The sequence below is a fragment of the Miniopterus natalensis genome, chromosome 11, assembly GCF_054644295.1.
Source record: "Miniopterus natalensis isolate mMinNat1 chromosome 11, mMinNat1.hap1, whole genome shotgun sequence".
Taxonomy (NCBI): Eukaryota; Metazoa; Chordata; class Mammalia; order Chiroptera; family Miniopteridae; genus Miniopterus; species Miniopterus natalensis.
Genome location: NC_142091.1, coordinates 15,413,382 through 15,439,815, shown reverse-complemented (window position 1 = coordinate 15,439,815; position 26,434 = coordinate 15,413,382). Strand labels below are relative to the sequence as shown.

Below are 26,434 nucleotides of genomic sequence, written 5' to 3'. Positions count from 1 at the left end.
AAGAAAGGCATGAGAAAGTAGTCAGACCTCGTGGGAATTTGTTTATTTAGACCCCCTGGCCAGACAAGCTAAGTTGAGGCCACTTTAGGATTTTTCTGACTTATATAGAATGGAAACCGAGAAGAACGGCATCTTTTCTGAGCATCTTGATTTCAGTTTGTTGTTTTTTTCCTCCCCTTTTCTCAGGCTGGGGGGACCCAGCGAGTATGGAGATGATACCTGGCGTTTTTCTCACTCCTCTGCGGTACTGAGCAGTGAGGAAAGGATGCTGGCGGCAGGAGCAATGGCCCTGCGGCCGCCCCCGGGGCTCGCTCGGCACGTTTACTCCCGTCGCGCTCGCCGACTCCCAGCCTTAGGACGCCTCGGCGGTGACGCTCGCCGGGGCCGAGAGCAGGCGGCCGCAACTAGAATCTCCAGAAACCTGGGAAGTAACGGAGGCCACAGAGCGGGTCCAATCCGTTCACGAAGCAGCAGCTGCAGCGCCCCAGGTTCGGGCCCCCGCCACTTCCAAAATCAGAGCCGGAATCTGACGAGCCCGCCCTGACGCGCGTGAGAAAATGCTTCTCACTTTTCATTGGCTGGCCATCCCGGAGAGAGGCCCTGGCTTCATTCCCATTGGTTGCTGATTCTGTCACGTCCTTTGACCACACCCACTTCCGCGTCGGCGCCCAGTGAGCTTTGAGGGAGAGTGATTTCCAGGTGTCGGGGCGGGAGCCCGCGCGCAGCCCGCGCGCAGCCCGCGCGCAGCCCGCCTGCTCCCCCCTCCCCCGCGCCGCGGTCCCGCCCCGCCCCCCGGCCCAGGCCCGGTCGGCCCCGCCTCTCCTTCCAGAGAGGGCGGGGACCAGGCGGCGGCCGCAGCCGCTGGAATATGCTGGAAGCCGGCGGGCGGGCACCCAGAGGTGCTGAACGGACAGTTCCCGCCGCCGAACTTGCGGGGCGGCGGTGCGGAGGGTGGGGCGGCCCCGGAGCCCGCGGGGCACGCGAGCGATGGAGACCATTTGGATCTACCAGTTCCGCCTCATCGTGATCGGGGACTCCACCGTGGGCAAGTCGTGCCTCCTGCACCGCTTCACCCAGGGCCGCTTTCCCGGGCTGCGCTCGCCCGCCTGCGACCCCACCGTCGGCGTGGACTTCTTCTCCCGCCTGCTGGAGATCGAGCCGGGCAAGAGGATCAAGCTGCAGCTCTGGGACACGGCGGGGCAGGAGCGGTTCAGGTAGGGCCGCCGGCGCCGGGACACGGGGGACCTCCGCCCCGCGCCGACCCCTCCGTCCGCCCGGGCGCCCCTTCCCCAAGCGCTCGCCGCGGGAGCCCGCGTCCGGAGAGGCTCGGTGCCCTTCCCTGTCGAAAGTGCACACACTCCATTCTCGCTTCCCCTTCGCCCCTCCTCTTCCAGGGGCGACTTCCTCCTCCGCAATTTCTCACTTCTTTCCTGCGCCCCCTTTCAGTTTTTCCTTTACCCTGGTCACCCTCACCGAACCCCTCTCCCCCAACCCTCTCTGCCGCTGCTGGTGGTATTCTGATCCCCAACTCTTCGGCGCCCCTTTTGCCTTCTCCCCAAACTTGGCGCCCTCTGCGCACAGCCCGACCCGCCGCCCCCCTCCGAGCTCCCCTTTCCCTCCCTGAGCCCGCTGCTCGCCCCCTGCGGCCCCCCGGAGAACTGCAGGGTCGGGCGCGCCGCGGGCGGCTGATCCCGGAGCTTCCCGCCGGCAGCGCTCGGGCGCAGGTTGCTCACTGCAGGAGCGCACTGTGCGCGGCGCAGGCGAGATGCGCGCGGTGACCGCCCGAACGCCTCCCGCACCCGGTGCGGTCATCAGCATGGCCCGTGGCGGTGCTTCCTGTACAACAGCTAGATGCAGCCTCGGGGACACCGGCACAGCTGAGGGGGTTTGGTTTGGTTTGGTTAAGGGTTGGGGGCCCTTTTAGAAGTTTGTCCTCCTGGATGCTTTGGTGTTTGGAAAAAGAGATGTACTGAGATTTGTCGGGAACTTGATTGTATTTGTAACGTAGCAAGGTGATGATACATCAGAATATACGTTTCTAAACAGAGAAGGAGAGAGTCCAACGAGTAAGTCAGTCTCATCCTAAATGTCCGCTGAGACCCTGGAAGGAGGGTTTCCGCAAAGGCCATTCGTGTTATGTAAATAAAAACTGTCAATTGTATGCATTTCCCGGATGTTTAAGACTGAACCAGATACAAAGCACATTTTAAGTGTCTAGGATTTTTATTTATTTATTTTTTAGAGGAAGGTGGGGAATGTGATATACTGTAGTCTTTGGGGATTTTTAACAATTTCGAAACCATAAGCAAGCATTTTGCAGTCTTCAGCAAGCCCTGGGCATGTGAAACACAGTCCACTGGCATGCGGGGACTTCCCAAACGTGGTTTCCCCTCACACACACACACACCCCCTCCAGCATCCATTCCCTATGAGATCAGCCTACTTTTGTGAGATTGTTCCAGCTTTTAAAGGTTTGGCTTCCAATCCCAGCTATGACACGCAGTCACAGAGATAATAAATGAACTACTTAGCTAGCTTATACCTTAGTTTTCCTATGTATGAAGTGTAAAGATGATAAGGCCAACCCTTCAGAAAGGTGTTAAAGGCTATTGATTTGAATTTTACAATACATAGAATTTCATGAAGATATTTTTTCCCTCTTCAAGAAGCTTCCGTTAAAATATGTGTGTGTGTGTGTTTATTGATTTCGGAGAGAGGAAGGGAGAGGGAGAGAGAGAGAAAAACATCAGTGATAAGAGAGAGTCACTGATCTGCAGCTTCCTGCTGGCCCCCCACTGGGGATGGAGCCAGCAACCTCACCAGGACCAGAAACGGGAGCATGACCTCCTGGTTCATAGGTCAACCCTCAACCACGGAGCAACCCAGGCCTAGCAAGAAGCTTCCTTTAATGAAAATAATTTTCAAAGTTCTGATTCTTCATCTGTGAAATGAAGGAGCCATTATGATCTCTAAGATTCCTTGCAGTTTTACCATACTAACATGGATCGCAAATTCCTTTACCTGTGATTGAAATCAAATATAAACTCTAAAATATTTCAGGATCAGAAAAAAAGCATTTACTACTGTGAATTGCAACTACAAGAAATATGGGTGGTAAATTTTATTGTATCTAACTATTTCCTTAAAAGTAGTTTCTGAACTTATTGACAAAAGAGTAAAGGATAGTTACTTTGATCTTAAAGACCTTTCTGCTAAATAGATCATTACCTTTAAGAAGAATGTAAATAGTAATTCATTTTATATACATTATTAAAACCAGACAGTAACTCCCATAATGCAAGGACATTTAGGAAATGTTTACTGACAATGAGTCATACTTTATTTTGTCTGGCTCTTTACCAAAGGTATATATTTATAAATACATACATATTTCAGTAGCTACCTCCAAATAGTTGATTTTCTCTCATTTAGCAGGATGTTTCACCATAAAATTGCACTTAAAACAATTACTGTTAGCCCAACCGGCGTGGCTCAGTGGTTGAACATCAACCAGGAGGTCGCTGGTTCAATTCCTGGTCAGGGCATGTGACCAGGTTGCGGGCTCGATCCCCAGCAGGGAGTGTGCAGGAGGCAGCCCATTGATGTTGATTTTTTTCTCTCATTGATGTTTCTCTCTCTCTCCCTCACCCTTCCTCTTTCTAAAATTAATAAAATCATTTTTTAAAAAAAACAATTACTGTTAGCCCAGCCAGGCGTGGCTCAGCAGTTGAGCGTCGATCTAGGATCCAGGAGATTGGGGTTCGATTCCTGGTCAGGGCACATGCCCGGGTTGCGGGCTGCAGCCGATCAATGACTCTCTCATCATTGATGTTTCTATCTCTCTCTCTCCCTCTCCCTTTCTCTCTGAAATCAATAAAGATATATTAAAAAACAAACAAACAATTATTGTTAAATTATTCTGTATCTCTCTTCAAGAAACTATAGATACTTATTTTGAATAATAGATATCCTTGAACATTTATTTCATAGGAAGATGCTATAGTTCATGAAGATATATTCCTGTCAGTCGTAATCATTCCATTAGGAATTTGGGAAATTTTATATTTGGAGGTTTGTTAGTGATTAGATATAAACTAACAAAAAGGACCCTCCTTTAGACAGTTTGGCATGTAGCTTGAAAACATAGACAAATATGTTACAAAATAACAAAATAGTGAGCCAATAATTATAACTACAATTAGCCTTAGTTTTCTCCCCCCCCAACTTTATTAAGATATAATAGGCAAATAAAGCCTTTGTTTTCAATCTTCAGATTAACATACCCGCAGACAATAACTACTTGCAAAAAATAAAAGGGGGAAAAAAATCAAGAAGGTTTAGAACAGCGATTTTCAACCCATGTGCCACAAGAATTTTTAAAACATGCAGTATGACTAGTCAGGGGCACAGACCTCTTTTTCCTTAGATTGTCAAAAAATAACAACAGCCAACATAACAATAGCTGTCTGGTGTGAATGAATCAGAATTTACCTATTTTTCTTTTTGTCAGATCAACAAAAAATATATTTTTTGTACATGCTGCAGAATTTTAGTAATTAGTTTATGTGTGCCATGAGATGAAAATTTCTGGTTTAGAAAAATATATAGGTGAGCATAATGTAAGTTGTAATATAACATTCAAATGTTAAGTTTTTATTTACACTGCTTTAGCGAGGATAAATGTTAAATCACTGTATTAAGGAGAGTCAAAATTACAGCACTGTCATTAAAGATGGGAATTTATTTCTCTTGTGTAGCAAACAGTCTTAGGGGAAGTGGTCCAAGTTGGTGGAGTGGCTCTCCTCCAGGCCATCATTTAGGTACCTTCCTTCTGTTTTCTGTTATCTTTAGGACATAATCATCTTCGTGGACACTGTGTTCCAGCTCAGGGGAAGGGAAAAGAAAAGATCTAAATCAGGCGGTGTTCCTTTTAAGCAAGTGAGACTGACATGGTGCAAATCACTTCAGCTCTCAATTCACTGAGAAGAAATTAATTGTAAGGTCACACTTAGACTGGGCTACCATGTGCCCAGGAAGAAGGGAAGATGGATTTGGCGTGGCAGGGATTGCAAGGAAACTAGCAATCGCCACTTTTAATTTTTAATCATCATAGTGGAAAAGGCTTAGCAAGAAGGGAAACAAGAATATTGCTTAACACAGTGTTAATAAGGATAAATATTGGAATGGCTAGAAATATGGAGAGAATCAAATGTAAGAATATAAATTTTATTTTCTTATTTTTTTAAATTTTTATTGAATTTATTGGGGTGTATATTGTATTGTGTGTTCACCACCCCAAGTCAAGTCTCCTTCTATCATCACTTATCCCCTTTCTACCCTCTTCTCCCTCCCCCACCTCCTGTTCCCTCTGGTAATCACAATACTGTTGTCTGCGTCTATGAGGGGTTTTCCTTTGCTTAACCCTTCACCTTTTTCACCGAGCCCCCCAACTCCCCTCCTCTCTTATAGCTCTGTCTGTTCTCTGTATCTGTGACTTTGTTTCTATTTTGTTTGTTAGTTCATTTTGTTCAGTAAATTCCACATATAAGTGAAATCATGTGGTACTTGTTTTTCTCTGCCTGGCTTATTTCACTCAGCATAATACTCCCCAGGTCCATCCATCATGTCCCAAAGGGTAAGATTTCTTTCTTTTTTACGGCTGCGTAGTATTCCATTGTGTAAATGCACCACAGCTATTTTATCCACTCATCTGCTGATGGGCACTTGGGCTGCTTCCAAATCTTGGTTATTGTAAACAGCACTGCAATGAACATAGGGGTGCATATATTCTTTCGAATTAGTGTTTTGGGTTTCTTCGGATATATTCCCAGAAGTGGAATCGCTGGGTCACAAGGCAGTTCCATTTTTAATTTTTTGATGTAACTTCAAGTATGGAGTTACTACAAAAAACAGTGCATGAGGGCTCCCTTTTCCCCACATCCTCACCAACACTTGTTTGCTGACTTACTAGTGATAGCCGTTCTGACAGGTGTGAGGTGATATATCATTGTGGTTTTAATTTGCATTTCTCTGATGATTAGTGACATTGAGCATCTTTTCACATGTCTATTGACCATCTATATGTCCTCTTTGGAGAAGTGTCTTTTCAGATCCTTTGCCTATATTTTATTTGGATTGTTTGTTTTTGGTGTTGAGTTTTATAAGTTCTTTATAAATTTTGAATATTAGCTCCTTATCAGATGTTCCATTGGTGAATATATTCTCCCATTCAGTGGATTGTCCTTTCGTTTTGTTGATGATTTCCTTTGCTGTGCAAAAACTTTTCAGTTGGGTGTAGTCCCATTTGTTTATTTTTTCTTTTGTTTCCCTTGCCCAAGGCAATATATCAGAAAAAATATTGCTATGAGAAATGTCCAAGATTTTCCTGCCTATGTTTTCTTCTAGGATTTTTATGGTTTCGAGTCCAATGCTTAAGTCTTTAATCCATTTTGAGTTTATTCTTGTGTGTGGTGTAAGGTTGTCTGGTTTAATTTTTTTGCTCATATCTGACCAATTTTCCCAACATCATTTATTGAATAGACCATCTTTACCCCATTGTATGTTCTTGCCTCCGTTGTCAGATATTAATTGACCATAAAGGCGGGGGTTTATTTCTGGGCTATCTATTCTGTTCCATTGATCTATATTTCTGTTTTTATGCCAATACCATGCTGTTTTGATTATTATGGCCTTGTAGTATAGTTTGACATCAGGTAGAGTGATTCAAACTTTTCCCATAAATAACACTTTTATGAAAATAAAATGAGGTAAAGAAATAGCAATATTGGCTGTAGGGAATAGGAAACCTCTAGACTTCAAACCAGATTTGACCTTTCCTTTTTCCTTTCATATTGTGTGACCTTTGAGGTGTTATAGTTACAGCACTGGTTATAAAGCTCAGAGCATAATTTCCTCCTAATGCAGTGCTTCTCAGAGCGTGTTCTGCAGAATACTCATCCCTTGGGATTCATTTTACAGGATGGGTTCTGTGATCAAGTAAGTTTGGAAATCCCTGTATTCCATATGGCATTCTCTTAGATGCATATCATTAAGGCTCTAAGAAGTATTGTGGCAAAGAAATCTGTTTGACTTTGATTAATCTAGCATTTTCCAAATTTATTTGAGGGACTATTTTTGTTGTTGTTGTTAATCCTCCCTCGAGGATATTTTTTCCATAAATTTTTTTTAGAAAGAATGGAAGGGAGTGGGGAGGGGGGAGAGAGAGAGAGAGAGAGAAACATCGATGGGAGAGAGACACATTGATTGGCTGCCTCAACCCGGGGGATTGAACCCACAACCCAGGTATGTGCCCTTGACCAGGAATCAAACCCACAACCATTCTGTCTGCTGACTGATACTCTAACCACTGAGCCAAACCAACCAGGGCTTCAGGAACTATTTTTAAATGTGAAAATCTATGATAACTGGTGTTCTAAGGAGTATAGTTTAAGAGACACTGCCTTAATGAGTGGCTTTAGTCACATTCCTTGAGCAGAACTGCTCAACTTTTGAGGTTTGGAGCAATGGGAGAACCTGCGGACATTAGTTAACCAGCAAACTAACTTAGCAAAGAGCTGTAAGCAGCAAGTGCTATATAAGAGACAGCCTTCCCCCATTCCTTCCCACCCCCCAAAAAATTTAAGGGTGCCTCTCATGCTAGGCCTCTCCCTCTCCGCCTGCCTGTTGCCTCTCTTTTCCTTTAGCTCCTCTTCACTGTGTATCTTTCTCTTCCCCAGGAGTCTTTCCATCCTTCACCTTCTGATTTTAATTTTTCCTTTATCTGTCTGTCCCTACGCAGTTTCCTCTCACCCTTCTTTTTCTCTGCTTCCTTTTAATTTTAATGTGTCTCCTACTCTCATTTATTTTTAGCTCCTCTCTCCTTATTTGTCCCTCTGGTTCCCTATGTCTCTGTTTTTCCCTCTACCCTTTCAAAATATTCATATGAAGTTAATGTTTAAAGGTGGTTTATGTTTTCTGCTCATAATTTTAAAAGCAAGCAATGTGAACATTTTATGTTTCTCCTAAAGAGAACTTTTAAAATGCCTAAGCTAAACAGTTTTGTGTGTGTGTGTGTGTGTGTGTGTGTGTGTGTGTGTGTGTGTGTGTGTGTTTAAAGGGCCCTCATTTGATCCCTACATGGATAGGCAGGTTTATGATCACATAGGTGACAGAGCAGAGATTGTTCACAATTAAGTATTGTAATCGTTGCCATCTACTGTAGTTCCAAGGTTCCAAGTTATTGGAAACAATGGAAACCTAGGCTGTCTTTTTATAATGAGTAATCAGGTAATACAATGTCTTGGTTAAAATTAAGTTGTGATGTGTAATAAGTAACAGAAATCTAGCCAAATGGGTTTAGATAACAAGGGATAAATTATATATAGTGCAGATCTCATGAAAGACAAAAACTCACTGATTACACAGGTGTCTGAAAGTATGGAAACTCTGACAACGAGAGTTTGTGGATTTTCTGTCCAGTTTATTTTCATTTTTCAGCTTGTCAGCTCCCAACTCTTTTGGTCTCTGAGCCTCTTATTCAGTTTCTTTCAAGAAAATATCTCATTGGCTGGTCAAGTAGACCAGCAAAGCAGCTCCTCCACAGTCAGGTTAGCAAGATTCACTTACATATAATACAAATATATTATAATACAAATATGTTAGGTATGTGTTGTGTACCTGTGTACAGATCTGTAAGGGTCTACCCTTTGGGAAAGAAAAATTCCCAGATGAAGGAAATGAGTGGTCACCACAAAAAGTGTCTATTCATGGTGTTTCAGAATAAAATGCTATGTCAGAACGAGCCAGCATCATTTCTAGCAAGTGAGGTAGAATGTAAAAAGATGACCCATGTAGCCAAACATATTTTATACTCTAAAGATTTTTGCTGTCCACTCAGGCAATTCAGACCATTTTGAGTGATTGCATAATCAGCACATTCAAGAACCTAACCAGTAATTTTAAAAACCTGTAATTGTTTTTCTTAATTTCTTTTTTTCTTCAATAAATCCATTGATTTAGCATATGTCGCCATGGCCTCAGTGCTGCATTGAGATACGAAGTCGATTATATGTCCTGAAGTAAACTAAATAGTGTACACCAAATGTCTAAAGGGCCTGGGCCTGCAGTAGGCAACATTGCTAAGTTGATAAAGCCCATTCTTCGGGTTTTGGGGGTTTCCCACTTTTCTTTCTTCCTGTTTTTAGATAGTGAAACCTTGACCTACTCTTCCTTCCTGTACTCTCTCACATCTCAATAAAAAAGCCATCCCCAGATACTCCATATTAGCTTTAGAGAAAGAAGTAGCTGGGAAACCAAGACACAGAATTATTAATAGTTGAAAACAACTTAATAAGGGTCCTACCTATAGATATGTGGCTGATGGGTGTTGGAATTTCCTCTCACTACACTACAGTGGTGACCACCTATTCTGATACATTGGCCCACACTTAGCTTTCAGAGCAAGGGCTAGAGAAAAGTTCGAGATGAAGTTGTGAGTGTATGGATCACCACACTAGAGTTTTCACATGAATGAAAGGGCTTTGATCAGCCTGAGAGAAAAGAAAGAAGAAATTTTCAGCCATTTTATCAGTCAGTTTGGCTAACACAAAGATTTCTTACCTTCCATAGCCATGTTACTTGAAAGTTTAAAAATATCTTTGAATAATCTGAGACTATTAATTTTGGTATATTAAGAGCCAGTTATTTTTTAAAAATATATTTTTATTGATTTTAGAGAGAGAGGAAGGGAGAGGGAGAGAGAGAGAAAAAAAACACACACATTGATGTGAGGGAGAAACATTGGCTGGTTGCCTCCCTTATGTACCCTGACCAGGGATAGAACCTGCAATCCTGGGCCTGTGCCCTGACCAGGAATCAAACTAACGACCCTCTAGTGCATGGAACAACACCCAACCAACTGAACCACACCGGCCAGGGCAAGAACTGGTTATTTTTATCTAAGTTAGAGGAATTCTGCTTTCTTCCAGTCTGCTCTGCCAAGCAGTGGAAAAGAAAGGCGAGCTACTGAAGTACCCAGGCACGCACACATATATCAAGGAACATAAGATATTGCTTTAATAAGATATTTTCAATCGTTCTAAAGTGAAATGCCTACAAAACCAATACTGTATGATTCTAATTCAGTAACTTTTAATCAATTCTGATAATACATAGTTCTGGGAAGTTCACTTTTAAAATTGCCACTCCACACAATCTGTTTTGCTGCTATAATCAGAAAACAAACAGGGAAAGGGCCTTCTACAAGAGACGTGGTGCCGGTGACCGACAGCAAACACCTCTGTCTGCAGCGGCACTCACCCCTCCCCTTCGGGCAGTACTCAGGGCTGCAGTGCTCCACTCAGAACAGAAATGAACACTGCCACTGCTGTGGAGAAATTTATATGAAGTCTTTTGCCTTGTTAGACAAGGAAAAGTGTCAGGTATTAGGCAAAGCTACACATAAATACTACCTATGACACCCTAAAGTTTCAAAAATACTATGAAGTAAAGTAGCTTTCCAGCCTTTCAACACTGCCCCATTTTTTTCTGGAGAAACTAAAATCAACCAGGACAATGATTTACTTGTGGAAATTCATGCATTTATTTAGCTTAACTGTATGTCAGGCACTAGATATAAAAATAATTAAGATCTCTCACATTCAAGGTCCATGCTGTCTCTATACGGGCTAGAGTACCGACTACCTTGCTGTAACAAAGAGACTGCCCAAATATGGTAACTTAAATAATATAGAACTTTGCGTCTCTCTCCCATGACACTAGTCCAGAACGAGCAGTTGTGGGCTTCCAGGGTGGCTCTGCCTCCACCTCTGTTCCCAGGGTTCTCCAGGCATTGCCATTTCCTTGCAAGCAGGAAGGAGGAAGGAAGCCCAGGGCAAGTGGCTACTACAAAGAGATGACTCTCAGGCGGCACATATAACCTCTGATGTCCCACTGATCCAAACTTAGTGACATGACCAAAGCTAACTGCAAGCGAGCTGGAATATAGCCTCTGGTGAGTTGCCATGTGCCAGCTAGAACTCATCGAGTTGTGTTTTCCAAGGAAGACAAGAGTAGATACTGGGGGCCAGTTAGAGGCTTTTCTCAGACTCGTGGCACAGAAAGATGATAATAAAATAATTGCAGTAAATGCTGGCAACGACTAAAATAACTTTCAGTGGCAGACCAAAGGGAGGACCTGTCACCTCTGCCTAGGGTGGTCCTTGAGGCGGGGACATGAAGGATATGTCAGTAATAAGAGAAAGAGCCATAGTATGCTTTACAAATGTGAGAAAAGGACCTTATATATTCTCTTGCTTGGGGTAACTAATCACTGTGAATTGCAGGAAACAGAACTTGGTAAAGCTTCTTAGCAAACCAGGTCTGTGTCTTGTCCGGTTTGCTGAGTGAGGCTGTGTCAAATTGGTACTTGAAGAGGAAGAAGAAAAAGTGTCCTCCCCCCTCCAAAATAAAAGACAAATTATAATAAATAGTAAGAATAAAAGAGTTCTTTTCCTGGAATGAGCATTTCTTATTCCTAGTTGTAGGGAGCCCTATTTTTACCTCCTATTACAGTGTTGATTCATAGGAAATAATGTTACATTTATAACTTCATCCGTGTGGGGTATTTATTTGCAGTGATGTCTGAATACTGTTGTTGTTTTTTCTTTTCTGTGCATTGCCTTCGTGTCAGAGTGTTATCTTTTAGATCATATGCATGTTCTGTCAAAGAAGCTTTGCACAGACCCAAACAAACAAATAAACAAAAATACTTTTAGATTCTGAGAAAATGAGGCAGAGACTGGAAGAACAGTAAGAAGAAATCAGTCATACTTGGGACACAGGCATGGTGTGAAAGTCTACAAAGCCAATGCACATTGGAACAGTGGGCCTGGGTGAAGGGCCACACTGGCAGGACCAAGAAATAAAGAATAAAACAAAGACACACACAGGAAGAGTAAGGACCTTCAATAAATTTGAGCACGTTGGACACTAAGACTGTCTAGTCTTTCCCACCACTCAGCTCCCTGAGTGCTGGCAATCAGGCCTTCACCCTTCAAACAGGACACTGGTGAAATCATTTCTGATTTTTGATGGAAAGACCCTGGAATTATAAAAGAAAACACTTTTAATGTTTGTATGTATAAAGAAAAATATAAGCCCAGGGCTGTGTGACTCAGTGGTTGAGTGTCAACCCATGAACCAGGAGGTCACGGTTCAATTCCCAGTCAGGGCACATGCCAGGGTTGCCCACTCGATCCCCAGTAGGGGGTGTGCAGGGGGCAGCCGATCGATGATTCTCTCTCATCATTGATAATTCTCTCTCTCTCTCCCTCTCCCTTTTTCTCTCTGAAATCAATAAAAACATACTTTAAAAAAAAATAAAATAAAAAGACAACAACTTTCTTTAAAAAAGAAAGAAAAATGTAAGGTATAAGCTTCAAGTTTCAGAATCTTAGGCAAGGGCAGGGACTGTTGGCATCAGTAATAATAAAGGAACAGGGAGACTTGTTTAGTCTCCTGAAAGCAGTCAGAAAGGCCCGGATTACACGGCAAGAGGCAGGTAAATAAAACATCAACATGACGTCTGTTCCCAGAAGGGCGGAGAACTGTAATGTCATGGTGAACGGAGTCTCTCATGAGACTAATGCTTTCATAGGCCGCTTGCTGCCAACAGCCTTTGGCATCAAAGTGCTTCTGTCCTCTAGATGCCGGTTTTACAATTGGCAAAGCCGCAAGAAGGGCTTTTCCAGGATGGAGCATCTGGCTCACTTTACCTAAGTAAGTAGCAAGTGCTCTGTATTTTGTTGCTTTTTAAAGAGGCCTGTGCACATCCAACCAAGATCATAATAACAGCATAGCAGATTTATATAACCTTGCTACTTTCAGATAAAATTTTATATGTAAGTAACTAGTATAAATAATTTTGAACTTTCTAGGGCCTGTGGACTTCTGTCCTGTGTGTGACAGAAGCATCCTGTTTCAAGCACCTTCCGGAAAACTAGATAACTGTTTAATTTGAGATATTGTTTACATATCTTAGAGTCTCAGGAATCATGTCATTTGTGTAAAACAAAAATTCCAAATTCACCAAGGGATATCATTCACACTTGATTGCATAACTCATTGTAAATGTAAGCAAACTTTTGTACTCTCAGTATCATTCGTCTGTATTTCAGAATAAAATTAAAGGGGAACATTAGTTAAAAATGTTTACATAAACAAGGTGACCACTTTTTCTACTCTAAAGCAAATATATAAGAATAAATCTTGTGGACGAATATTCATTACACATGATTGAATATTATTTGGCCATAAAAAAAAAAAGCCTCTAATATGCTACGACATGGATGTATCTTGAGGACCTTATGCTAAATAAAGTAAACCAGTCACAGAAAGGACAAATAATTCCACTTATATGAGGTATCTAAAGTAGTCCAAGGGGGTGGGAGGAGAAGGAGATGAGCTGCTGTTCAGTAGGTATAGAGTTTCAGTCATGCAAGATGAAAAAGTTCTAGAGACCTACTGTACAACACTGTGCTTATAGTGAATAATTCTCTACTTACACTTAAAATTGTTAAGGACAGACCTCACGTGTTTTTCAGCACAGTAATTTTAAAAAATAATTTGGCCTCATGAAACTGTTCAAAGTTTAAAAATATTTTGACTTTGCTTTTCTTATAAAATATATGCAGATCATATCAATCATGTCTTTGGTTGCCGGCAACAAAACTACCTTTGAGGACGTTAATAAAAAATGAAAGTAACTGGAAGCATGTCTGAGGCACAGAGACTTGATGGGAAACTGGAGGGACCAGACTTGGAATGAATCAAAAGATCCCTGGGGTTCTGGGCAGCAAGAGGCACAGAAGGCCAGTGTGGTCCCCACGTCACTGTTGTCCCTTTTTTGCCTATTTACGCACAGCCATAAGAATCCCCAAATGGCCCGTTGGCAGCCTCAGCTAATTCAGTAGAAGCATCACGTAGTTCCCTAGTGAAAGCATTTATCCCTTGGACACTAAAACCTTTATATCAGCATAGCTTAGAGTTACAGGAATTAGGAGCAACAAAAAAATTTAGTGACTCATTAAGTGTAATTGTGTGTGGCGCCATCACCCCACCTTCACCCCTTGTTTCCCAAACCACAGCATCTATTTATGGGGGGGAAAATACCACCTACTCTATTCCTCACTGGTTTAGAACATACACACCCTGAAGGATCATGCCAAAATTTTACAAATCTGGACATGGGCATAACTGAATCTTAATACCCATTCCACAGTTTTGTAGGGCGAGATGCCTCTACGTGACAGTGACAAGATCAATGAATTCCATGGCATCGGCCCATTTCCCTTTCTTCCTCTGTTAGGTGAAGTCTTTGGTCTGTATCAAAGTCTGGAGACATGACTGTGTGAGGCATTCCATAAGTTCATGGGTGCTGGTGCTAGAATCACTTGAGTCCAGACTAAATGTCTGTTACGGTGAGGACATGTCAGTGTCCCGTCCATGAGGTGCCTCCCAGAGTAAAGTACCATATCCAAAGTGTCAGCAGCTGCTGGAAAATTGCGTATTAAGCTGTAACAGTCCAAGTAAGAGGAAGTCTGTGTTGAGCCCAGTCACAGCCTCCATCTCTCCACCATGACCACTTTGAGTCCAAACTAGGGTGAAAGTGTGCTGACTGTTAACTCTAGGACAGGACACTTTGTTTCACCAATTATTAGGAACCTCCATAGAGGAGTTTTTGGTGAATATTCACACAGGATACAAGTATTCACACACCCTAGACCCATCAACATACCTCTTCCCCAGTACCTCCTTGTTACCAGTCCTCCGATGTTGTTTTTTCCAACATGCCAAACCCTTATCCTCTGCTCATGAATTGGTGTCAGTTCTTACCTATATCTCTCCATTTCTTCCACAAATGGGAGGGTTTGTTTCTCTTTTCCACTGGGCTTCAAGTGGAGTGGGGCTGACCAATGCCAGCTTATTGTTTCGAGCCACCTGTAAGGAAGACTTGAATTTTTCCCTCTTCAATTATAGGGAAACGCACAGAAGGCCATACACTGAGAGGGTGCTGCAGGAGCAGGCACCCTGGGTGTTTGAGCCTGGTTACCTAGGTCCCCTCAGGTTCCACTCCTGCCTGCTTCTGCTTGGTGACAAAGTTCCAGTCTGAGTCAGAATATATAGCGCTTTTTGTTGTTGTTGTTCAAAATATGACAGAGGTCCCTTTTTCTCCCCAGTGACCCACTCCACCCCTTTGCACCCCCCTCCCCAGTCCCTCTTCCCACCATTGCCCATGTCCTTGGATTGTACATATATACATATAAGTTCTTTGGTTAATCTCTCCCCCTCCACCCACCCGATCCCCCCATCCCTCTGAGATTTGTCAGTCTGATCCCTGCTTCCATGTCATTGAATCATTTCTGTCCATCAGTTTATTAAGTTCTTTAGATTCCACATACAAGGAAGATCATGTGATGTTTGTCTTTCTCTGCCTGGCTTATTTTGCTTAGCATAATACTCTCCAGATCCCTCCATGCTGTCCCAAAGGGTACGAGATCCCCCTTCTTCACAGCTGCATAGTACTCCATGGTGTGAATGTCCCACAGCTTTTTCATCCACTCATCTACTGATGGGCACTTGGGCTGTTTCCAGATCTTAGCTATTTTAAATTGTATGGCACTTTTAAAAAAACTTTTTAAAATTTATTTCAGAGAGAGAAAGGGAGAGATGGAAACATCAATGATGAGAGTCATTGATCAGCCGCCTCCTGCTCGCCCCCTACTGGGGATGGAGCCCAAAACCCAGGCATGTGCCCTGACTGGAATCAAACTGTGACCTCCTGGTTCAACAACTGAGCCATGCCGGCCGGGCAGAACACATAGCTCTTGATGAGCACTTAGATTGCAGTCACTTGATGTTCCATAGCCAGGCGTTTTGTCTCTTATCAAAGAAAGATTGTAAGCCAAAAACGATTTCTCAAAAGTGAAATAGCTCTTGACAAAGACAGCATGCCTTTATTCCAAAATATCACTCCTGTAATTTGTCCAGCGGAACCTTCCCCAGGCTTGACAGAGCATACCAGTCTGTCAAACCAAGTGGCAACGCTGCTTGCAGTGTAGCTTGGACCAGCTGAAGGGACTTCCCTGGCTTTCAGCCCCAGTGAAGCTGGTAGCCTTTTGAATCTCCCACCTAATGGGTCAGAAAGGTACATCCAAATATTATACAAGTATCCCCCAAAACTCCAAAAGGTCCTCCAAGTAGTATGCTTCTTTCTTCTTGGTAGTGAGCATAAGATAACCACAACTTGTCTTTGGAGAGGTTTTGTCAACATGCCTAGATTAAGGGATTCCCCTCCCCCCCCCCCCCGTGCCCAAAGAAACTTCACAGAGATTACTGGCTACTGTATTTTCATGGGATGTATATTTAGGATGCATGTATGTATATTTAATTTATTCCCCCTTCATCCAACATTGACATGCTCATAGCAACTTAGTGACCTAGGGTTGGGCACCTTTCTTTTTTTATGTACTGCTAGTATCTCAGTCCCTCAAACTTCCTTACTCCCTGCACCAATTCTCCTGTTTCCCCAACAGCTGTGTCCATGGTTCCTACCAAATCAGCCATTCACCCACTGACAATGTGTTGAGTGCCCACTATGTGCCAGGCACTTAAGAACCACTGGGTATTCCGTGATGGGCATGGACATGGCTGCTGCCTGCCTCTCATAGTTAGCAAACCAATATCCAGGATTCAGAAAGTGGGCAGGAGAGGGAAAGGAGCACTGACCTTGATCACAGATTCTGCCCGCCCGCCTGAGAAACAGACCCTAACCAGACAGAGCAGCCACGTTTCCTTCTATGGAGGAATCTAATAAAAGAACTAAAATGTTCCTCCAGTTTTCCTGTGGGGAGAAAAAAGTTGGATGGAAACTCTGTTTCTTCCTGTGGTAGAAGCCTAAATGCAAAGAAATAGGGAAGAGACTTTCTCCTGATACCAGCAGTATCCTTGGCAGTGCTGAGTGCCCACTGGTTATAATTGATTCACAGTGCCACCACCCTGCCTGGTTGAGTGATTTCTGCATGCTGGACCGATCCGGATACAGTTTTCCCGAATGAATAGGACAGAGGAAGAGGGGCTTGGGAATTGAGATGTTTCCAAGAGAACAATCATAGTGAGGTTTCCTAGAACTAAGATACGGAAGGAGGTAAAGATAGCAGGGTATTGATGGGTAGAAAGTGATAGAGTTGGTCAGTGGCTTACAAACCTTAATGAAATTAACAAATTATCACAGTAAAAGCATGCTGGTGGGCTGTGAAATTCTGATCCAAAAAATAGATGAAATTTGCCGTTTTTGAGGTCGTGAGCATTTCTGATGGTGAGAAGGAAGTGGATCGGAAAGGCAGAATGGATGGGAAAGTTCATCAGAAATGAGGAAGTCAAGAAACTTAGAGATGACACCAGACAGTTGAAGGGATGTTGAAATCAGTGAGCAGAGTGACAGGAGCTGAGACAGGAAGGAAAACAAAGCAGAGGGAATGACCAAGCAGATGATAACAGATGAGCTGGATGGCATAAGCCTCAAAGGAGCAGGGGCCTTTTTTACAACAGTGTTGGGAGAACTATTATCTGGAAGTGGCAATGGGGAGGCAGAAGCCACCTCCTCCTGCTGCTGCTGGATGAGCCACCTGAGCAGGCTGCAGGGACAGCCGTGCTCCCCGGGACCGGCCGGTTTCAGTCAAGGCCAGGAGGAGGGAACATTCTGAGAGGACTGTTCTTTGACAATGGGATAGGAATTGCTCATATGTACCTTTCTGGGTATAAAAGAACCAGTAGAGTTTTTTAAATGTGTATAATCGAAAGCAGATCTTCCACCTGGGAGGGACAAGATATGGCTAAGAGCTTATAACCCTGGTCCCTGTGCTCCGTAATTCACCTTCCCTGTCATCCCACCATCACACTGGGCTTAGGGGTGCAGCCTCCCCTTACCAGTATGGCCAGAGTGTGGTCTCAAAACTCTTAATTCTCCCATAACACGCCTGGGACCAGACTGTGATCCTTTCCTTTATTTCTCCCTTCTCTTCCCTAATTTTTTCGCTTTCTTTAAAGTATCCGTTCTATTCAGTGAGACTTTCAAAGCCCAGAAGGAAATAGATATAACATAACATGCCACAAGATGTCATTGCTTATACAGAATTGTCACTCAGTATCAACTCTTGAATTCTTTCCAGGGAGCCCCACCTACCCAGTTCTTTTAGGATCTGTCCCCTACCTCTTTGTAATTCCTTCAAGAACTTCTAGAGATGGAAGTGTCCGGACTCAAGGGAGGAGATCCAAAGAAAGAGCTGCTCCCTCCACCTCGCTGTAAGAGCTGCCTTTCAAGTTCTAGTTTTCAGTCTGGAGGCCAGTCTTTTCCCCTAAACCAGTGATTTTCAACAGGTGTGCCCCAAGAATTTTTACAACATGTAATACCTGACTATTTAGTCAGGGGCACTGGCCTCTTTTCCCTTAGATTGTCAAATTAAAAAATGACAACAGCCAACACAACAGCCATCTGGTGTGAATGAATCTAAATTATACCTTTTTTTTTTTTATCAGATTGGCAAAAAACATAATATCATTTTTGGTGTGCTGCAGAATTTTCGTAATTAGTTTATGAGTGCCATGCGATGAAAAAGGTTGAAAATCACTGCCCTAGATGATTGTCAGCAGGGATGCCCAACTGCTTTAGGGAAAACCTACTCCGCTCGGGCAACTGTATCTGAATCTGAAGCCTAACCATATCAGAATTGTAAACCTAATGTCTGTATCCACACACAGAAACTGGACATCAACTAATTATATAGAAAATGGCAGATGTCATATTGAAACCCTTTATTCCAACTAATCATTAATAAGTGCTGTTTTATAGCATAATTGCATATCCTTTGCTGTAACTTTTAAAGGATTATTTGCAAAATTAAATACAAGGTACTAGAAGAAATATAAGACATGCCTCTGCCTAATATATAAGCATTTATTTCAACACTGAGTTTTCAACCACAAAAGCAAGTTTGTTTGGTTTTTTAACCTCACCTGAGGATTTTTTTAATTTATTATTGATTTAGAGAGAGAAGCATCCATCGGTTGCCTCCTGTATGTGCCCTGACCAGGGATCGAACCCACTAACCTTTCAGTGTATGGGACAACCAGCCAGAGCAAAAACATGTTTTTAAAAATTATACTGATGGGGGAACATCTGTAATACTTCCAACAATAAAGATAAATTAAAATATATATACTGGTGGTAAATTAAGTAGGATGGGGGATAAAAATAATGCAGACTTGATGCTGAATAAATTAAACCTTTCAATCTAATGACATAACTTTAGCTAGATTTCTCTTAAGGCACGGTACCTCTGCTAAATTCACACATATAAAGATGAGTAGCAAAACAATAACAAATTAATTATCCTTGAGAAAAATGTTTAAATATGTAATCACTTGAGAATCTCTCTGGTGGGAATTCTGAGGAGAAACAGGAAAGCAAAGGAAATGGCAGAAAGAGGAGGTAAAATGCTTTCTTCACAGCAAATGGTACTTGTGGTGTTGGGTCACAGAACTGAGCTGTAATGTCAGCAGTAGAGATAATGAAAGTGAGCAAAAGTCAAGAGTACCAGGTAACCACTGGTCCCTCATAAAGATCTTTGATGCATCAGCAAGTAACAGATGAGTTTGCTTAAGGATGACCTCAATGCTCAAAATCATTGACAACTTGGAAACTGAGACACATGCAATCTCTGACTCATCTAACGCTTAATGCTTTCCCTCCAATAAAATTAATCCAGTATAACAGATATTAAGTGACATCTATCGTTTGCCAGGTAGTATGATTGTTGGGTACATAGATGAAAAATATTTGACCCTCAAGGAGTCCTGAATTTAGTGGGAGACATACCAGCACCTCCAATCAGAACATTATGAAAACTGATATAATCATAATGGCAGCATGCCAGAGCTCTCATGGAATATAAGAGGAGTGCCTAAGAGAGGGGAATGGGGAGAGGTCAATGGTAGGAAAGGATTGTCAGATATATGATTTTTGATCTGACTCTTGAAGGAGAAATAGAAGTTTGCTAGGCAAAAAAAGATAGAAGACATTATAGGTAGAGAAAACAACATACATTCAAAGGCAAGAAATATAAAATAGTATAGGCCTTGCCGCCTTGCCTCATGAGTCAGTCAGAAACAAATGGCACGCTTGAAAGCTAACTGAAAAGAGTTTAATGAAATACCTGTTTACAGAAATGTAGGAAAGGTCAAGGACACCAACAAAGCTCTTCAGGGATAGCAAGAGTGGGAAGCCACTAACCACCTGGCCAGAGGGGCGAGGGAATGGGATGAAAGGGCCAGAACCTGGTGAAAGCCATGGCCATGGGAGTGGAACTGCCCTACAGGAACCTGGACCAGAAGCAGAGGAAGACAAGCACTGCCAAGTCACAGCCCAGGTCAGCGCCAGGGGGTGTCAATTCCTGTCCTCTCTTTCTTCCAGTCTCCAGCAGGCACCTCCCATTGGCTGAACCCCACTGCAAGCCAGAAGGAAAGGGAGTTTGGGAAAGCTTTCTGTTAAGGGTCAGCTTCCTGAGGCCCAGAGAGCAGAGACTAGATCTGGAGAGGCAAAAAATTATCAGCATACCTCATCCCAAGTCCAGACCACGTCCTGTTTCTTGAACAGGTATAGCATAGGACTCTACCTGTAATTAATAGTATAACAAGTTTGCTCTTATTTCTTTCTTCACTGGTAGAAGAGGGGCTTGTTGAATTAAATGACTGGGAGAGATTCATAAGATCTGGTTTGCTAGCAATCTCTGTTCTTCACATCTTTCTGTGTGCCTATTTTTAATAATTATTAAAAATAATTACTATTCTTTCAGATATTTAAAAATAAAAATAAATAATCCTGCCCTGCTGGCGTGGTTCAGTGGTTGAGCATTGACCCATGAACCAGGAGATCACGGTTTGATTCCCAGTTGCGGGCTCCATCCCCAGTAGGGGGCGTGCAGGAGGCAGCCAATCAACAACTCGCTCATCATTGATGTTTCTATCTCTCTTTCCCTGTCCCTTCCTCTCTCTGAAATCAATAAAGACATATTTTTTTTTTAAATAATAATAATCCTAAGACAGAGCAACGTGACATACCATGTAAGTGCTTATTTGTCTATCTAAACATAACTTTTGTTGTCAGTAGTTGAAACTGGCTTGCATATTTTTGTTCACTTAAGACACGTCATGCTTGATTTATAAATTCTAGTTAAATCACATTAAGGTATCGTCATATTTCATTATGGGGCTACATTGTTTGAAAAGGGGGGATGAGAACAACTTGTCCTTTTACAACCTTTTTCTCTATTTTTCAGATCCATAACTCGATCTTATTACCGCAACTCAGTCGGTGGATTTTTAGTATTTGACATTACGAACCGACGATCTTTCGAACACGTGAAAGACTGGCTGGAAGAAGCCAAAATGCACGTACAGCCGTTTCAGATTGTATTTCTGCTAGTGGGACACAAATGTGATTTAGCTTCACAGCGTCAAGTGACAAGGGAAGAAGCTGAGAAGCTGTCAGCAGACTGTGGTATGAAGTATATAGAAACCTCAGCAAGGGATGCCACAAATGTTGAGGAATCCTTCACCATCTTGACAAGAGACATATATGAGCTCATCAAGAGGGGAGAGATTTGTATTCAGGACGGCTGGGAAGGGGTAAAAAGCGGGTTTGTTCCGAACACTGTGCACTCTTCTGAGGAAGCAGTGAAGCCCAGGAAAGAGTGCTTCTGCTGACTGCAGACGTGCCGAGGAGCTACCAAGAACAGGCGGGAGTCGTCTCAGGACTGGTACCAACATGAACAGGAAAGCGATGCAATGAAAGCATTAAAAAAAGTGATAGGCCCATGTGAACACTGTTTTGCAAGGTGTTCGACCTGGAGCACTATGCTTACTTGTTACACCGCAAGACTGGGTATTTTGCTAAAGTATCAGGCAAAGCAGACAACTTTTTCTTGAAACTACCAAAATTACCCCCATTCTCACTTTGTTAGTATATAGCTGAACTTAATGTCCAAATATGTCAATATAACTCATTTTTCTTGACAGTTTGAAATGGAGTTTTTGTGCACATACCGTCTGATTGAAAAGATTTTATCAGGAATTACATTCTCTTGAGTTCACTTAGTAACATTGGATGGTAAAGTAGATTTAAGAATGCGCTGTTCACTTACAAATTAAACAATCTCAGAGGTATCAACTACGCTAAAGTAGCAGTTCCTTCTTTAAGGTACCAGGTTTTTATCCATTCTCTGAAATATTTATCTTCCCTTAATTTTGCCAAACATAAGAAAATTAGTTTTGTACTCATTTTTGTTCTCTGATTTATTGCTCCTGAAAATTTTATGGTTTTTGAAGCTATGCAAGGATCCAAGCAAAACATTTTATTGCAAATATTTGTAAAGATAAAAACAAAGGACCACTTATGAACAGAGGTTTTGATGCTATAATATACTGTCCTTATTCAGACAAGAAAAACAAATGTATTTCTATACTGACATTTTCAAAAAAGTAAATGCAGTTTACCTTGAACTATTGTCAAAATTATCAATATAGGTAAATATAGAATGCTTTTAGTAATAGCTTTTTTGCCCAAGTAAATTTCTAAATTTCCCCATTTCCAATACAACATGAGTGTAAGAAAGATTTTTCTGGTTAGTTGGTTAGACGTTTGGTACATTTAGCATTCAATTTCTATTTTACATCTCATCAGTAAAAGTAAAGATAAAATCATGAATCAAGGCTGCAAAATGACTTTTGAGTGTCTTAATTTTTAACTTACTGGTTAAATTCCCATCCTGGTAGGGACATTTTGATGCAATGTCAAATTTTATATAATATACATTTCTATTCTGTTCTGTAAACCATTCCTATTACAAAGGGGCACCATGAAGCTGCCTTTTTGGAATCATGAGGTTTTTACTGTTAAACTGTAGTAGCTTCATTTTTTTTTTTTTTTTTTTAAGCCAAAGGGATATGGTAGAAAGAATATTTAAGGAGAAATAAAAAACCTGGGTTCTGAGCTTGCCTTTGCTATACCAGTATTTTTACATGAGTAAGTCACTTAACCTCTCTAAGCATCCGTTTTCTCACCTGTAAAATGAGGCTAATAACCCCATTTATGGAATTACTGTATGGAATTATTTTGAGAATTAACTGAATCATGTGAAAAAGCTTTGTAAATAGAGAAAGCAGCATACAAATGTGAGATTGGTATCAGCTGCTCATGGGCATGCTGTTATATTTACAGTGGTTTTCTCATGTTCTTTTCCCTGCATTCCCACATTCTGCAGAGAGAGCAGAAAAGGTCCATGCTCTCGTGGACCTGGGGGAATTCTTGGTTTGATGTCTACCCTCTGCCCTCTTAACCTGAAACACTGCTCCTCCGAAGTGGAAATGATAGAAAGGGAAATCCCAGAAGACTTAATTGAAGCAAAGTCATATTTGAATCTAGTTTTTGTGCATCTTCAAAGTAGATATTTAATTATATGTTTAAATACTTGTACATTTTCTAGGTTCATGTATTTTAATAACACTATGAGAATATAAATTATAACATCACTATAAAATTTTTGAATATTTATATTGTCAACATTTTCTTGATATCCTTAGATTAATTCACTTGAGTGAGTTCAAACTATAATTGACCAGATAAGAAAATACCTGTCTCCCAAAATGTGAAGTAATCTATTTTTACTATTAAAATTTTAAATCTTGTATTATAATTTTTCATCAGTCCAAAATGGCATAAACTCAAAAACTGAATATCTAACAGCAGTTTAACGTATAGGTCACCTGTGCCTACTTAAAAAGTTAAATAGCTCAAATATAAAATGTGATTTAACTTTCAGTGGACACCTTTTGTAATACTAAATAAGAGTAATATTTGGGCTAAGATTCAGAGTAAAATTAAGAAATCAGAAGAAACAAATGGGAAGTCAGGGCCCCACAAAGTTGATTATGACCAAGGTTGCACATGAGCGGAAAGCAAGCCTAGAACTCTGGTTCTGCTTACACCTTGGTCCTGGTTCTTTCCATGACCATGCTGTGTCGCGTGTGTATATGTTTGTGTGTGTGGTGAAGAAAAGGGGAAATGTGTTCTAACTAAATCCACAAAATACTAAAATTGGGCTAAGTCATTTTGAGGTTATAGAGGAGCAATTTCTGGTAAAACAGTTTTAAAATGAACAGTGACTACAAAGATCTGAGTTCTTATACAAGATTGCCAAACGATACAACCTTAGCCAGATATCTTTTATCCAGATATATGTATATATATATATTATGTATACATATATATGGATATTATACATAGACAGATATAAAATAGCTGACCTATTTTCTTACATCATTATAGAGAATATGGATAAATAATGCCAAAGTAGTAAAAATATATGTTCCAGGCAAAACATTTTGACTAAGCGTCTTAGAAGTCATATATGAACCAGATATAACTGAAATTATTTAATTTAATTTAAAATTAATTTAATTTTAATTTAAATCTATCTAAATTAAAAAAAAATTTAACTACTGAATGATGTAGCTAATTACTAAATATTTTAAATAAATGTGATAAAAAATGAAATGGGAAACTATCCAATGGTATGATACGCTCGTCCCTGGCAGAAATTGCTCATCTTGAGTGGAATTAACACCTTTAGTGCATGTGGTGATGTGATGGTTCATTAAATGGTAAGCTTAAGCCAAAATGATTATGTAACCAGAGTGCTTTTAAATGTGGCTTTTGTATACATAATAGTAGCAAACAAGATTTCTTGGGCCTGGAAACTTGAGAGTTTAGTCTAGGTTTCCCAAAGCCGCAAAGTACTTCATGATTTTTGTGTGTGGCAACCAAAGCCATCTTTATTATTAAGATAATTTTACCAATCTATTTATACAACTTCACATCATCAAAAAACTGAATCTGTGGATTAATAAAATCATTTTAAGAGTGCTTTTGTCAGATTTTATATTGCCCTTGGTTCGATTAATTACAAAGTTTCCATTGACTTCAAAAAGTATACTATAGTTGAATAATTTCCTTAGGTCTGACTTAGTGAGCAGGATTTGAAAGACTAAAGGCCCATTTTATAAGCTAGCTCATTTTTCCCAAGTAACTGCCTGGAGAGATTTAGTTGGAATTGCAAAGGAAACGTGTAATCTTTAAGGAAAAAATAAAAAACCAAGACTATAAAGGCTTTAAATTTAGATTCTTTATATTTTAATATAGACTACATTCCCAACCAGAAGCTAACTCCTGGAAATTCTACAGCTGATAAATAGCTATCTCTGCTTCAGAATCTTTCTAAATCCAGTGTTTTCACTAAACTTTAAGAGCGACCAATCTTCACATGATCTTAAAATAACTGACAGACTGTTCTCCTAAACCTGAATGAACTGCTGCATGACTTGGTATTTCTATAATCTTAATAACCAATGAAAGTAGACACATGAATGATGAGCTATGACAATCTCTATCAATCACTACACTATCTAGCCCGCTCACTACACATAATCACGATATAGAATAAATAAAAAAATTTTTTAAGATTTTAAAAATTAGTGTTCTTTATTGTTATCTTATCTGGGTAAATTTTTTGTCTTTTTTTAAAATAGTGCCTAAAACATTGTGACATTCTGTGACTTCTAATCAATTGTTATTATGTTGAATTAATCCTATTAAATTTGGGTTCCATATACATGGTTCTAATTTATATATTCCATGGAATAAATATGTTTTGCTACAATCATATCTTGTCATTTTTTTTTAAAGAATGACAGCCAATAGAACAAAGAGATGGTATAAACTTTTCGAAGTGTGTTATTAGTGTTATTTTATTTTAAATAATGAATAAAAGAATGAGAATGAGGACTATGATTTTCACAAGATTGTTACATTATCCATTTTTCATGGTGCTTTTATTTTTTTTATTTTTTAAGGTGTCATTCCTTCCATGACTGCTTTTTTTTATTTTTTTCCTTTTTTAAATATATCTTTATTGATTTCAGAGAGAGGAAGGGAGAGGGAGAGAGAGAGAGAGGGAAACATCAATGATGAGAGAGTCATTGATCGGCTGCAGCCCGAAACCTGGGCATGTGCCCTGACCGGGAATCGAACCCCGATCTCTTGGATCCTAGGTCGATGCTCAACCGCTGAACCACGCCAGCTGGGCTAGTGGTGCTTTTAAAAAAGAAGCAACTATTTAACTGCAATTAAATGCACATGTGTGTATTCACAAGCGAAGTACAAATAAGAATCAATTGAACATCTGAAATTTCTTATATGTAACGTAATTCCCTAGTGGACGGTGGGGTAGAACCTCATAACCAAATATTAATATATATGCAGCCA

At 41.0% G+C, this 26,434-nt stretch overlaps 1 protein-coding gene across 1 annotated transcript; it reads left to right on the top strand.

Moving 5' to 3' along the window:
• Window positions 1-970: 970 nt before the first annotated feature.
• Window positions 971-24,344, top strand: RAB39A (RAB39A, member RAS oncogene family). The gene is made up of 2 exons (XM_016218200.2): window positions 971-1,214; window positions 21,393-24,344. The coding sequence occupies exons 1-2, from the start codon at window positions 988-990 to the stop codon at window positions 21,817-21,819; spliced, it is 654 nt and encodes a 217-aa protein (XP_016073686.1). The 5' UTR covers window positions 971-987; the 3' UTR covers window positions 21,820-24,344.
• Window positions 24,345-26,434: the final 2,090 nt, after the last annotated feature.